The following is a 16,188-nucleotide window of genomic DNA, read 5'->3' on the forward strand; positions in this document are numbered from 1 at the left end:
TCATAGCAGTCCCGTATGGGGTTTCCGAGGAGCGGCTGGTGAATGTGAACTGCTGACCTTGCAGTTCAGTGCTTTTATCTTTTTGCCCAAAGTTAAGAACAAATGAGACGTTTGATAAAGTATAAAATGTTTAGCATGTTAGTTGCAACTTCTCAGAAATTCCAAACCATCCAGTTTTATTGCTGGGAGGAATCTTAAATAGCTCCAATTCATGCTGCTAAAATGACTGTCCAGGCTCACACTCCTGTTGACAGAAATTGGGAATTCATTGTGGTGACCAGATTACAATTCTCCATTCTCTTATAGGTGCGGCACATCTCAAACACTTTTGTGTAGTTATGTAGTTTTGCTTTGATTAGACAATTTGACGACTTGACCTGATACACAAAGAATTTTTTTTAACTTTACAACAAAAATTTTCACTGCACAGCTTGCTGTATAGACAAGGATTTAAAGAAAAATGAATGGTGAACAGGTATCAGAGTGTAATATACAAAAGGGATACAATGCAGTCAAAGAATGAAGAAGTATATGGACTGGCAGGGAATATTTTCCAAGGCAAATAGATGAAAAATAGGTAAGAAACGACTGCAATTTTTATAAGGTATACTGTATATAAACATTTATTTGTATATATTTAGAATTTTCTCTACACTGAAACACAGAAACTAGTGATAGTGGTTGTCTCTAAGAAAAGACTGAATAACTAGGTGGGCAAACTGGAGACCAGATTTGCATGTTTTCTTTTTTAACCCTGTGAATATACTGTAAAAATATATCAAGTATTATGTGTGAGGTGTAATTTTTAGTATTTCGTGAACATTACTATTTGTTTTATTACATTGAAATTGCATTATTTAGTAATTTTGAACTCACACTCATGAAATAACAAAACTGGGTAGTAACAAAACAGGGTCACAAAGTTAACATGGCTTATTTTACAACTTTCCATCCTTTTATAGCAGCTATATGGAGTGCATCTCAATGTCAAGAAAACAAAAATCCTTACCACTGGACAATAAACATTCTTATCTATGGAGAAAAGATTGAAGTTGTCAAGGACTTCATTCTTCTTGGATCAACTATCAACACTCATGGAAGCAGCAGTCAAATCAAACGATGTATTGCATTGGGAAAATCTGCTGCACAGGAACTTTTTAAAGTGTTGAGGAGCAGAGATGTCAGCTTGAGGACTAAGGTGCGCCTGACCCAGGCCATGATATTTTCAATAACCTCATATGGATGCGAAAACTGGATAGTGAATAAGAATGATGGTAGAAGAATTGATGCCTTTGAGTTGTGGTGTTGGAGGAGAATACTGAAAATGCCATGGATTGCCAAAAGAACCAATAGATCTGTTTTGGAAGAAGTGTAGCCAGAGTGCTCCTTAGAGGCCAGGATGGCTATGCTTTGTCTCTCATACTTTGGACATATTGTCAGGAGGGAACGGTCACTGGAGAAAGATGTCATGCTGGGTAAGGTGGAGGGTCAGAGAAAAAGAGGAAAACCCCCAATGAGATGGATTGGCCAGGTGGCATCATTGATGGGCTCAAGTGTGGCAGCGGTAGTGAGGTTGGCTCAGGATCGGACATTGTTTCGTTCTGCTGTGCATGGGGTCGCTGAGTTGGTTCCGACTCGATGGCACCTGACGACGAAATGGGCACTGGGAAAGGAGCATGGTAATAGGGTTTTTCTTTCATAAAATGCTACAAGCAGACATTGAAGTTAAACCTGAGGTGATTTAAGAAAAGAAAAAAAATGCAGGAGCAGGAATGCAGGTCTATATGGGGTTGAACTAGGCTGCTGGGACTATCCCAGTGGGAACAAACATAGTTAGGAGGAACTCACGTCACCCTCTCTATCTCTGGTCTTACCCTAAAGTCTTGTTTTGAGTATACAAATCAAGAATGCTTGGGTGTGTCAAATATGCCTAAACTGTATTCTTTGTAAGTTAGTAAATGGGACACTAAAATGTCCATCCTAAGTAACTGCATATCTCTACCAGTAATTGCTGCTGGGTTTCTCTGCCTTTGCAAAGAACCTGAATGTACAGAATAGTCTATGTGATGCAATGGCTAACCATTTGGTTGTTCACTGAAAGGTCTGTGGTTCAAACCCACAAGAGGCTGAGGGAAAAGGCATGCGCCTGAAAGGACTACACCCTACTGGGCAATTCTACTCTGTTCTACAGCGTTCCTATAAGCCATAATCAACTTGACACACACATTCACATTTTAATCTCTAACACATACTTGTCTAAAAACAAAAATCTAAACCCATTGCCCTTGAGTTGATTCTGACAGCTTCTTAAAGGAAAGGTAGCATAATTCTATCCTTTGTTTCATATTTTACCAAGTAAGCCCTGGTCTATTGAACATTTCCCTATTCAGGAGCTGAGACTTTACAGTGTTATGCCCTCAGTGTCTAGACCTGTACCTTCCTTGGTAGCTTAGATACTAAATGAATGAATACTGAAAAACAGACCACATCATATTCTAAGCAAGTCACTTAAGTACAGAGAAAGGAATATAAATACCTGAAATGATTAGAATACAGAAGGAGAAACTTATTTGAGATTCTCTTCTAAGAAATCCAACGTAAGAAATGGAAATAATGTAAATTTTTATGGAGCATTTTAAAAAGAAGGGAAGTGGTATATTTTTACAGGAAACGTTCAAAGTTGCTCATCTGAAAAAAGAACATATGCAGAAAGACTTCAAAAAGTTCATGGAGAAATTTCATTCTCTTTTAATTCCATTTTCCCACAAACTTCTTGAAGTCCACTTATATATATAAACCCAAATTGGCAAGGTAGAAAGAAATAACTTCCTTTCAAGTATCTGAAATTTAACAATGCTAATAAATATAAAGAATACCCAAACAGAGTTATGTGGATTATTAATTTTAATACAATTGGACATTCATGCTGTGGTGGTAATAACTTTCACATTATTTGTATAATTAGTTCTCATTGACACTTTTATGAAAAGACACAATCCAAAGCATTTACAAAACAGCTTTAAACAAATGTGGAGAAGGGACAAATTTGAAGTATCAAACAGAAAACATTTGACTATGGATCAACTTGAGTATATTTTAATTTGAGAAACAGTTTTTACTTTTCAACAGTCATTTTGATGAGATGGCAGTTCTAGGAACCTGTGAATTATCCTTATATTATCTACTGAATATATAATTATAAATAAGTAGTCATGAGACAGTGGGTAGCTAAAGAACCCAAATTTTTAATATCTCAGATTTTTAATTCAGTAACAGGGAGTATCAGAAAGTTCATGGAAAAATTCCATTATTTTTTCATTGCATTCTCCACAAACCTTTTTTTGAAGACCTACCTTTTTCACTTAAGTCCTAAACTCCCTCCCTTCACCATTAAGAGCATTTCAGCAATTCAATCATTTCACATTGGATACATGTTAATTTAACCAGAGAGTATTAAACAAACTGAAAACAACCAAACAGTCATGTCAGGTGCTTAAAGGTTTGAGTCAGGTTGACCTGTGTGCTTGTTAATGGGTATTTTTGGTCTCAAAAGAAACTGCAGGTATTCAAAGAAACAGAATAAATATAAAACTATTCTGTGGAGAAAAAAAATATATTTAAAGATACATTTTGTAGTTTATATATTTAAGTTAAAACACACACACAAAAGTATGCTATTTTTAAGCATTTGGTAGGTAAAATATTGAATCTCTGAATATCTGGAATGTAATGCTGGGAAGAAACCAAAACATATTTTTTTCTATATTGTTTTATAAATGCAGGTCCTCTACATTAAAGTTCAGGGTCATTTTTTTCATCCCTAAAGCAGCATGCTAATTCCCCATTATTTCATGACTTATAAAAGCCAATTACTAGTAAGCATCCAAAAAGTTAGTTTGCCTTTTATCATAATCATACAGCTGTGTTTCAATGTTGGTTAACATTATTAAATCATTTATTAATTGGTTTCTCAAAATATATTCAGGTCAAGGAAAGAATTTAAAAACAGTACAAAAACTGGGAAAAAGAAAACTTTACCCAAATTATGTAGTTATGTTTAGCAAATTCCAGTTCTGAACCCAAAGTTAATTATTTGTGCCTTCAAACTTTCCATTGTTAACTTTTCTTGCAGCAATATAATTTTACATTTTAGCCAAAGAGAGCTATTTTTTTTTTTTGGTAGACAAAACCATGTTTCTGAAGAAACTGATTTAAATATGTGGGATCGATCTCCTTTTCACCAGAGCATTATTTACATATTTTACCTAAGTCAATATCTTTCAAAAGAATGACAGAATAAAAGATTTGAAATCTGCTCTAGAGTATATTTTTATCCAATATATATATAATTATGTTAAATTTAAACCAATTTCCCAAAATAATTGGGTTTTGTCCAAAATTCAAGACACACCAGTATAAAAAAGTTGTCAATTGAAAATTAAGTCATAGTGTTTACATGTATACCTTTAAAACAAACTTTTGCAAAACTGTACACTTTTGCACTATTGTCCATTTTTGGAAACAAAAATATTTCAACTCTGCAGAAAAATGCCCTTGGCAACATGTTAAAGAATGTATCTGAGTTTACAAAACACAAGCAGGCTAAAGTTGTTCACAATCAAGGAAAACATCAGTGCCTGTGTTTTGTTTCAAGAGAAATGGAGTACTTTCAACCAAAATAGCTAATTACTGTTATAATGTCACCAAAATAAGTGAAAAACATTAAACATTACTCAACAGTAATAATTATAATTAGTTACTTTTTAAAAGGGCTATATTGTAAATTTCATTTTTCAAGACCTTTATTTCCTCATAGGATTATCACAAATCACTTTTTTAGATTTCAAATTAACTATTGTCCTAATAGTCTACATCAAAAATTGCTCACATTCACAAACAAGGATTACTATTGCACATTATACTCGTATTTTAGGAATGTGTTCTCCCCGTGCCCAAAGTGATGATACATCTATTGAATATACATCATTATATGAATTTATAACACTCATAGTGCTTATGCTCTTCCAGGAACAAGTACATTAATATTCTTCAGTCTCAAAATACTTCATGAACCCTGAAGTGATTCTCTATGGAAGGAACTTCCTTTGCAAAATGAATTTGGCTAGTTACCTGCATACCAAACTCGCCAAGTATCTGAACAAATTTCTTGTGCTCCTTTCCAATCCAAGATCTCATTGGATCATGTACTTGGTAAGGTGTTACATGGGTATGAACAATAATCTCTGTTTGTGCAAATTCTTTCAAGACTTCCGGATAAGTAACCCAAGTATTACTTCCTCCAGAATGGCCACCATCCAGCCAGTACATTGTTCTTATGCTTTTGATAAAGGCATCTATGTTCTTGTCTTTCTTGGCTTCTTTCAATTCAAAAAGCAACTGATTTAAAACAACACAACCTTTACTGAATCCAATCAAAGTAAAAGATGCACCATTTAGAGATGGTGGATAAAAGCTCATGGCAGACTCATCACATTTCTCACAGGTCCTCTCTTTTTCTCCCTGGCAACCATTAGTGGAATGAGAAGAATTAGATCCACAATTAGATGCTTTGGAACCCTTATTCAAAACATTCACATTCTTCTTTGATAGTGGACTGCTTTGAGTTAAATTAAAAGCATTATCTAATAACATGTAAAGGTGTCTGAAAGCTCCAAAGTCAGTACTGTGTTCCGGGGCACCAAACATGTTGCTTTTCACAAAATTGTCATAGCAGCTGAATTTATGCAAATGCATTCGGGAACACTTTATCACCCAAATATAACTATTGGGGAACCGGTGGGATAGAATGGTCGCTACATTTTCTAGGCTCCAGTTTTCCCATTGGTAATTCTCAGGATGACGAGTCATAATTTCGTAATAATTCTGAAAGGTAAGAAACATAAAACAAGCATTAATCCATACTTTCATGAAATTATTTCCACATAATAGTTTCCCATTGTTATTGGGAATGAAGTTGGGCTATTGCAATAACCTACCGTCAATATAAGGAACCCTGGTTGAACAGTGGGTTAAGTGTTGGACTGCTAACCACAAGGTTGGTGGTTCAAATGTACCAGTCCCTCTTTGGGATCAAATAGGCCATCTGTTCCCATAAAGATTTACTGCTTAGAAACCTTAAGGTATAGTTCTATCCTGTCCTACAGAGTCACTGTAAGGCAGAATCAACTTGAATATGGTTAATATATTAAAAGTGAAAACCAATTCTGTCATAACTTTCTGATTATACGATTTTAAGCAAATCGTGTTTTCACATTGAGTCTCAAATATATTCAGAGCAATTATATATTGTAAATGGTGGTGGTGTTAGGTGCCATCAAGTCAGTTCTGACTCATAATGACTCTGCACAACAGAATACAACACTGCCCGGTCCTACACCTTCTTCAAAATTGTTATCTCTGAGCCCACTGCTGTTGTCACTGTGTCACTCCACCTCATTCAGGGTTTTTTGTCTTTTCTGTTGACCCTCCGCTTTACCAAGCATGATGTCCTTCCCCAGAGACTAGCCCCTCCTTACAACATGTCAAGAATATGAGGGACGAAGTTTTGAATCTAAGGAACATTCTGGCTATACGTCTTCCAAGACAGATTTGTTCATTTTTCTGGCAGTCCATAGTACTTTCAATATTCTTAGCTAACACCCAAATTCAAATGCAACAATTCTTCAGAGGTCTTCCTTATCCACTGTTCAACTTTCATATGCATATGAGGTGAATGAAAATACGCCTTGGGTCAGGTACACCTTAGTCCTCAAAGTGACATCTTTTGCTCTTTAACACTTTAAAGAGGTCTTTTGCAGCACATTTGTCTAATGCAATATGTCTTTTGATTTCTTGACTGCTGCTTCCATGAGCACTTATTGTGGAACCAAGCAAAATTAAAGTCTTTGGCAACTTCAAGTTTTTGCCATGATATTATTTATCATGATATTGTTTATTGGTCCAATAAAATTAAATAGTATGGTAGAAATTTAATTTTTAAAAAAAATAAAACATTTATTTTAGTAGGATTATAGAGCTCTGATAGCGTAGTGGTTACAAATCGGGCTGCTAACCTCAAGGTCGGCAGTTCGAAACTACCAGCTGTTCTGCGGAAGAAAGATGAGGCTTTCTGCTCCCGTAAAGATTTACAGCCTCGGAAACCCTGTACAGGGTCACTATGAGTCGGAACTGACTCCACAGTACTTAACAACAACAACAACAACACATATATGAGATTTATGGTTGAGTGCTACATCCTATGGGCATTTGTCAGTAGCCCTAAAAGAGAGGTGGACTTCTGGTATGGTGCTGTAGGAGCAACACTGGACTGTGAACTACAAGGCTGGTTGTTCAAATCTACCAGCTGCTCCTCGGAAATTCTATACAGGGTCGCAATGAGTTAGAAGTAACTCAATGACACTTAACACTAACTACATAATATGATAAATTTTAAGTATACATTTGATCAATTTTAACACAATTACAGAAAATGTAAACATGTTTAGTGGTGGTGGTGGTGGTGGTGGTAGTAGTGTGCTGTGGAGTCAGTTCCAACTCATAGCGACCCTGTACAGGGTTTCCGAGGGTGCAAATCTTTATGGCAGCAGAAAGCCTCATCTTTCTCACACAGAAGAGCTGGTAGTTTCAAACTACTGACCTTGCGGTTAGCAGCCTGACTCGTAGCCACTACACTACCAGAGCTCCTGAACATGTTTAGTAGGTAAACATTTTGACCAACACAGAATCTTAGACTACTGCCCTATAAAAGCTGCCATTCTGCATCTTTCCGTCTTTGGATTATTCTAAGTCTGAACAATACTATGTTTGATTTTAATATTATAAACAATGCTGTAATAAACATTACAGAACCTCTTTGAACACATCCTTACATACATCTTTAGACATGTAATCTGTGAACACATCTCTAAAGTAAATTCCTAAATATGGAAAAACTAACTCAAAGAATACTGATCATTTCAGTTTGGTGATGCAGACAGAATACTACGCTGAGTGAGGCATACCTGTTCTCCAATAGTGGGCATAAGTTTTCTTTTATCTTTGTTAAATTTCAAAGGCACATTTCATAAACTGAAATTTTGTTCATATACTTATTAGATATCTGAATTTCTGTGTTTATTGATATCCTTTACCTTTTTCTATTCAAATGATTGTCTTTCACTAATTTATAAGCATTATATATACAAAAGTGCTTCAAAACTTCGTGAACAAATGGAATTAAAACATAAAATTTTTTCTACAAACTTTTGGAAGTTCCCTGTTATATTAATGATTGTTGTTGTTGCTGTTAGGTGCCACTCACAGCCACCCTATGCACAACAAAACACTGCCCAGTCTTGCGCCAAACTCACTACCATTGCTATGTTTGAGGCCACTGCTGCTGCCACTGTGCCAATCCATTTCGCTGGTGGTCTGCCTGTTTTTCTCTGACCTTCCACTTTACCTAACATCATATACTTCTCTCGGGAGGTCCCTCCTGAGAAAAGAAATCTGGCCACTCTGGTTTTCAGGGAGAATTCTGGCTGTATTTCTTCCAATACAGATTGGTTTGTTCAATTGGCAGTCCATGGTACTTTCAATATTCTCCGCCAATACAACAGGTCAAGAGCATCAATTCTTCTACAATCTTCCTTATTCACTGTCCAGCTTTTGCATGCATATGAGATTACTGAAAATATCATGGCTTAGGTCAGGCACACCTTAGTCCTCATACTGACATCCTTGCTCTTCTAATACTTTAAAGAGGTATTATGCAGCAGATATGCTTAATGCAATACATAGTTTGATTTCTTGATTGCTGCTTCCATAAGTGTTGATGGTTGATCCAAGCAAAATGAAGTCTTTAACAACTTCAATCTTTTCTCCATTTATTGTCACATTATTTATTGGTTCAATGGTGAGGATTTTTGTTTTCTTTACATTAAGGTGCAACCATACCAAAGGTTGCAGTTTTTTTTCTTCATCAGTAAGAATTTCAAGTCCTTAGTTTTTAGTAAACAGGGTTGCATCTATCCTCTGTATATTGCAGATGTTAATGACTCTTCCTCCAATCCTGATGCCATGTTCTCCTTCCTATAATTCAGTTTCTCAGGTTACTTACTCAGCATAAAGACTGAATAAGTGTGGTAAAAGAATACAACCATGACACACACCTTTCCTGATTTTAAACCATTCAGTGTCCGCTTGTTCTGTTTGAATGACTACCTCTTGGTATATGCTCAAGTTCCTTATGAGCATAGTTGTGTTCTTGAATACGTACTCTCTGCAATGCTGTCCATAGCCTGTCATGATTCCCATAGTCGCAAGTCTTTGCAGCGACAATAAAGCACAAGCAAACATCTTTCTGTCACTCTCTGCTTTCAGCCAAGATCCATCTGATGTCAGCAATGATATCCCTCATTCCAGCAGCAATGGGCTCAAGCAAATCAACGACTGTGAGGCTGGTGCAGGCCCTGGCAGGGTTTCGTTCTGTGGTGCATAAGGTAGCATTCAGTTGGAACCGACTGGATGGCACCTAACAACAACAATATCCAAATTGTTACTGCTATTGTGAAGTGTTTGTTACTGAGACAGTTTTGATTCATAGTGACCCTGTATAGGGTTTCCAAGGAGTGGCTGGGGGGGTTGGGCTTCCTACCTTTAAAGGAGCAGTCCACAAGGATTCCTATAATATTTATATACGTAAGCAATAAGTTCTGTTGAGTGCCACTGAGCTGGTTCTAACTCATAGCGACCCTTTATAGGGTTTCCGAGGAGCAGCTGGTGAGCTTTAACCACTGACCTTGCGGTTCAAATCGACTTTGCGTCCAACACACAACCAAAGATAATTACATTCTTAATTGAAATTCTGTCTGTATTTTATACTTAAGCTGTTGTTGTCAAGTGGCATCAAGTTTGTTCCGACCCATAGCGATCCTGCAGTTTCCTAGGAGCAGCTGGTGAGCTTAAACGGCCACTAACCATGCAGCTCAAACGACTTTGCAGTCCAGCACATTAACCCACAGTGTCACACCAGGACTTAATTATTTGTTGTTGGTTCCGACCCATAGTGACCCTGTATAGGGTTTCCAAGGAGCTAATGGTGAGCTTGAACCATCAACCATGAGCTTCAAACGCACATTAACCCACAGCATCACACCAAGGCTCCTTTACACTTATAGCACATCTCAGTTTAGAGGCTAAATTTTCATCATATTTCATAAAATTCACTGGTGAAAAAGTAGATTCACATATCCAAATCAGTCCAAGAATTTGGATTGCGTACCAGTATTTCAATTAAAATTAAATACAATAACAAAATATCAGGTCCCATTAGAAGCTTCACCTCATTTTGACACTGATTCATTATATGTTAATCACAGGATCTAGCTGCTGACTTAATTTTAATTCCTCCTAAAGGAGTCCTGGAATCCTGGTGTGGCACTGTGGGTTAATGCGCCAGACTGCAAAGCCGTCTGAACTGCAAGGTTGGTGGTTCAAGCTCACCAGCTGCTCCTTGGAAACCCTATACAGAGTCCCTATGGGTCAGAGTTGACTCGACAGCACATAACAACAACAACAATAGAGTCCTGGCATGGCGCAGTGGGTTAATGCATTGTACTATAAAGTTGGTTTGAACTGTAAGGTCCGTGGTTCAAGCTCACTAACCTCTCTTTACAAACCCTAAACAGGGTGCTATGGGTTGGAACAGACTCAATGACACTTAACAACAATGGAGTCCTGGTGTGGCAGTGTAGGATAAGCAGGGGACCACAAGGTCAGTTTGCACAACAACGCGGTTCGATCCTTGGAAACCCTAAACAGGGTTGCTATGAATCAGAACTGAATTGACGGCACTTAACAATAGTGGACTCCTGGAGTCCGGCAGTGGCACTGTAGGATCAGCACTGGACTGCTAACTACAAGGTTGGTGGTTCAAATACATCAGTCTTTCCTTAGAATCAGAACTAAACTGAGGACACTCAACATCAACAATTGGTATTAGCTTCCTAATGTTCCTTTTGCTGAATGTCTTCCTTTAGTCTATTCCTGTTCTTTTACTAATGCCATAGTAACTCATGTCTAGATACCCCTATATGATTTTCTTATTCATCAGTAATGACTTCGGAGGAAGACCATGTTCTATTTTTTATGTAGGAGCCCAATTAGTGCAAAGGCTAAGTGTTGGATTGTCAACCAAAGAGCTGGTGGTCTGAAATCACCCAGCAACTCCACACAACTAGCTATCCGTTCCTATTAAGATTACAGCCTAGGAAATCTTACGGGACAGCTCTACTCTGTCAAATGGGATCACTGGGAGTTGGAATTGACTCGATGGCACCTAACAATAGGTGCTTCCTAATTTTGTTGAGTTATTTCACTTTTTAAAACTTCTGGAGAAATTTGAGGTGTTGTTTCACAAGTCACTCATTTTAAATGTAAATATTTGATGAATTTTGACACCTGTTAGTTATGTAACCACCTCCACAACCATGTTATAGAACATCTCTATGACCCTATAAAGTTCCCTTGTGCCTCTTTTCAATCTCCTTTCCTTACTCCCAGCCCAAGGCAACCACTGCTCTACTTTCTTGTATAGCCTTTTCTAGAACACCATTAAATTTGTAATTATATGGCATAAAGCCTTTGCATCATTTTTTTCACACTACACTTTAGAAATTCACCTTACTATTGCCTGTATCAAGGAGCACTGGTGGCACTGTGGATTAAGTGTCAGGCTACTAATGCAAGGTCAGTGATTCAAACCACCAGCCTCTTGGAGGGAGACAGATTTACAGCCTTGAAGAATCAAAGCAGCAGTTCTAATCTGTCCCATAAGACTGCTGTGAATTACAATCAATTAAATGTGTGTTACCCATATCAGTGATTTTTTTATTTAACTGATTATTACTGTATCTCCATTATTATTTATTTTTGGTTATTACGTATCTTTTTTTAAATTCTGCTTTCCTATAAAAATAACAAAAATTACTTTATCTTACGGTGGTATATCTTGGCCATATGTTCTAGGGCTGAGCTTGGTCTGGCAGCCCTCCCAGGCTGAACCTTATAATCGTTAGTTTTAGCTCCCAGAATTGAGACATCCCCCTTATGCTCAAAAAAGATGCCCCTTGACCCACTTTTGGTACAAGTACAGCCTGTACCCAATGTACCTCTCCTCACCCTAACTTAAATCTTTATCATGAGTATCTCTAAACTCTTAGAGACATATGTCAGGTTTTACTAATAATCTTTTGTATACTGCTAACAGTATGGGTTTATAAGCACTGTGATAAAGGTAGAAAAAACCAAAATGAATAAATAATAAGGTAAATGAAATGGGTAAAATAAGTAATAGTTGATAGGCAATTTGTATATATATTGTTGTTGTTAAGTGCTGTCCAGTCGGTTCTGACCCATAGCAACCTTGTATAGGGATTCCGAGGAGCAGCTGGTGATCTTGAGCTGCGAACACTGCAGTTCAAACCAACTTTGCAGTCTGGTGCGTTAAACCACAGCACCACACCATATGATTATAAAATAGAATGTTCACAAAAGGTGACTTTAGAGCAAAGCCTTGAAAGAGGTGAGGCAGTGCACCTGTAAGCAATGTCCTACAGATATCTGTCATAAGACTGTACCAGGTGGTGTGCACAAAATGAAGCCTGCTTGACACGTCTGAGCAACAGTAAGGCCAGTGTGGCTGGAACAGAGTAAGACAGCAAAAGGAGACAAAGGGCTGTAACAGGGTGAAAAAGGGTAGAGTTAGAGAAGGACCCCTCAGCCACTGACAGGACTCTGGCTTTTACTCAGTGACACAGGAAAGCACCCAAGTTTTAAGCAGAGGTGTGGTATGATTTGACCCACATTTGATCACTTGTAGATACATTTAGAAGATGAAGCCACTGGACATGATACGTGAAACCGAAGAGTCAACAATGACTTTAAGATTTCTAAGTTGAGCAACCACAAAGGCAGTTTCCATTAGCTGAGATGGGGAAGAGTAGGAAACAGGTTTAAGAATCAAGATCCACAGACTGCAGGTCTGAGATGTCTACTAAATATCCACAAAGAAATATTGTACATGCAGCTGGTGAGTCTAAAGTTCAGAGATGTCCAAGCTAACTAAACAAAGATAGTGAGGGTGTCCGTCAGGGTACAGAAGCTTGTAAAGCCAGGAGACTGAGAAATCACTGAGGGAATGAATACAGGCAGTAGAAAAATCTAAGACTTTGTTGTATACTCCCAACTATTTAAAAATTACACAAAGGGCTATAATTCATTAAGTATTCAGAGATTTAATCCCTACTCACATCCTAGAAACTGCTGTTGTTGTCAAGTACTGTGGAGTCAGTTCCGACTCATACTGACCTTGTACGGCGTTTCCGAGGCTGTAAATCTTTACGAGAGCAGAATGCCTCATCTTTTTCCTGCGGAACCATTGGCAGTTTTAAACTGCTGACCTTGCGGTTAGCAGCCCGACTCGTAACCACTACGCTACCAGAGCTCCTTTCCTAGAAATTATTAGTTCCATTTTATAGCTGAGGCAATTACAACAGAGAGATTTAACAACTGCCCGTAGATTCCACAACTAAATATTGTAATATTAAGATTCAAACTTGGCAATCTGGTCTCAATGTCTGCATTTCTTCTCTAGAAGACTCAGGGTTCAGAGGAGATGACATAGACATGAGCAGTTGAGGACTCTAGGCCCATGGACTGAGAAAGGCTGTGTGCCTATAGACAGGAGGCTGGCTTGCAAAATGTGCCCTTTTGGACATTTAAATGAATATAAATTCTTTGTTGTATATGTACATCAAATATTTTTGCTTTGTTCCTTTGAAAAAAATAAGATGTAAAAGGGAAGCCTGGGGTGGAAGCAGGATAACAGTTGTTGCACAGAAGGGAGAGTAATCATTAAAAAGAAACGAAATGTACGATTGGTTGAAAGTAAAGCTAATGATCTTGTCTGTTTCCCATCATTCAACTCATAACAAAAAGTTGAGGGGAAAAAACACCCAGGGTTCTTAGGGCATTTACGCTGCATAAGGCAAAAGCATATCACTGTCTAAAAAGCTAATGGAATCTCAGGATACATAAAGAGAAGGATGATGCTGAAAGGAAGAGATGTAATACACCAAATAAACTTGTTGTTAAGTGCCATCGAGTCGGTTCCAGCTCACAGTGACCCTGTATAGGGTTTCCGAGGAGTGACTGATAGGTTTGAACTAACCACCTTGTGGTTAGCAGTCCAGTGCATACCCTACAGTGTCACACCAGGACTCCTAAGTACTTATTAGCACTTTTTAAACCTCACATGAAAACTTGAACTATGTCTGGAGGGCACACTTTAAAAATAGAAGGTACTCAATAACTGTTGGCATTTTTATCATCATTATAGGCATGTGCACATGGTCCACATGCCTCATTATCAGTGATGCCGCATACTGTCTTCTCAAATCTGAGCAGGTAATGTTTCTTCTCTTCAATCTAAATGCTAGTTTCTCCACAGTTTTTATTAGTAGTCAATGAGATCAATTATTCTGAGGGCAGAGAAACAACTACAAGTACCGTCATCATTATTTAGCAATACATAATTTTAAAGCTATCTTTTTAAACCATTGCTTCTCAGCACCTCCAGTAGAACTTTCGATGACAATGAAAATGTTCTGTGGAAATGCTCTGCATCTGCACTGTTCAATACAGAATCCACAACCATCTGTGACTACCGAACATTTGAAACGTGGCTATGACAACAATAATTTCTTACTATTTTAATTTAATTTTAGTGGATTTAAAAATAGCCAGATACATCCTTACTAGACAATGCCGTTCTCAATTACAACGCAGCTTCCAAGAAAAAAAGAAAAAACACAAGGATATATTATCTGCAGCTGTAAAATAATGATGTTGTTGTTAAGTGCCCTCGAGTCGATTCCGACCCACAGGGACCCTATATAGGATTTCCAAGGAGTGACTGGTGAGCTTGAACCGCCAACCTTGCAGTTCAAAGGGCTTTGCAGTCTGGCTCATGAACCCACAGAGCCACACCAAGACTCCAAAATTAATAACAGAGTCACAGAAAACCAAAAATACAGAACTTAGGAAGCATTAAAAGACTGACATGCTTAGCAACAACTGACCCTTTTCTTCCACCTGGGTCTTTTTAGAGTTAATAAAAAGGTCATTAATAAAAAGTTAATGTTTTTTCTTTCTTTGCTTGCCCGTTGTTGTTTTAAACTACTTCAGCGTTTCCTGGACACTATGTGCTTAATTAATTTAAAAGTCAGCTCTATTCCAGCCCCACCACACAGGGAAACCAGTTATAAAATGCATATCCATCCTGCCTTCCCATTTCTTAGAGATGTCTCAAATTCCACCACCTGGAAGCCTGGACTGACAGCTATTTCTTTCGAGGTCAGAGCCCACCGAGGACACCTTCCCCTTAGGGAAAAGGGTCAGGGGTCAGGGATTTAGGTTCTGGCGGAGGAATGCCGGCGACGCTCCGGGAGTGCATGGTGGGTGTGTTTAGCGAAGCACGGAACTCGGCCACACAACTAGGGAAGAATCGCGGGAACGCGCCAGTGTGCGCACGGGGTGGGGACAGGTGCCGAGGCAGGCCCCAGGTTACCTGCACATCCCCTGGGAAATAGAGGACATGATGCTGGGGCGGCGGTTGCGGTTTCTCCTGCGCCCGGTCCCCGGGGAGCTCCCGCAGCTCGTGTCCCGCTCCCGCCAGAAGCAGCAGGTCGTTGCAACGCTGCGGGTCGGCTCCCGGCACCGTGGGCAGCTGCAGGCACTGCGGGCGGCGCCCCTCGGCCGACACAGAGCATTGCGTGCCGCCGCTGCCGCCCAAGCTCATGGTTCCGGCCTGGAAGCTGGAAGCGGCGCCTCCCGTTATGAGCTGCGGCAGCAGGAACAGCAGCGGCGGCGACCGCAGGAGCCTGAACCCCCACATGGATCGCCGCCCGAGAGGGGGTAGGGATGGGGGCCCTGAAGGAAGGGCTTCAACTGCCCGCCCAACGGTCGGCGGCAGAGGCTGGGGCGGGAGCCGGCGCGGGGGCGACGGTGGCGTCACAGGCCGACGTCAGCGCGCCGCGTACGTATGAGTGTGCGCGAAATCGGGCTCTGTCTCCCGAAGGCGGAGACGGGGAGGCGTGGCCCGAGAAGGATGCTTGTGATTGCTGGGTT

General features: G+C 39.2%; 1 protein-coding gene across 1 annotated transcript; it reads right to left on the reverse strand.

Annotated features, from left to right (window-relative positions):
• Positions 1-5,055: 5,055 nt before the first annotated feature.
• On the reverse strand, positions 5,056-15,955 carry LOC102814572 (chromosome unknown open reading frame, human C2orf69). Its single transcript, XM_006861999.1, has 2 exons — positions 15,629-15,955; positions 5,056-5,883 (listed from the first exon to the last, which is right to left on the reverse strand). Exons 1-2 carry the CDS (start codon positions 15,953-15,955, stop codon positions 5,056-5,058), a joined length of 1,155 nt encoding a protein of 384 aa, XP_006862061.1.
• Between the last annotated feature and the right edge of the window lie 233 nt (positions 15,956-16,188).

The sequence above is a fragment of the Chrysochloris asiatica genome, unplaced genomic scaffold (genome assembly GCF_000296735.1).
Source record: "Chrysochloris asiatica unplaced genomic scaffold, ChrAsi1.0 scaffold00045, whole genome shotgun sequence".
NCBI lineage: Eukaryota > Metazoa > Chordata > Mammalia > Afrosoricida > Chrysochloridae > Chrysochloris > Chrysochloris asiatica.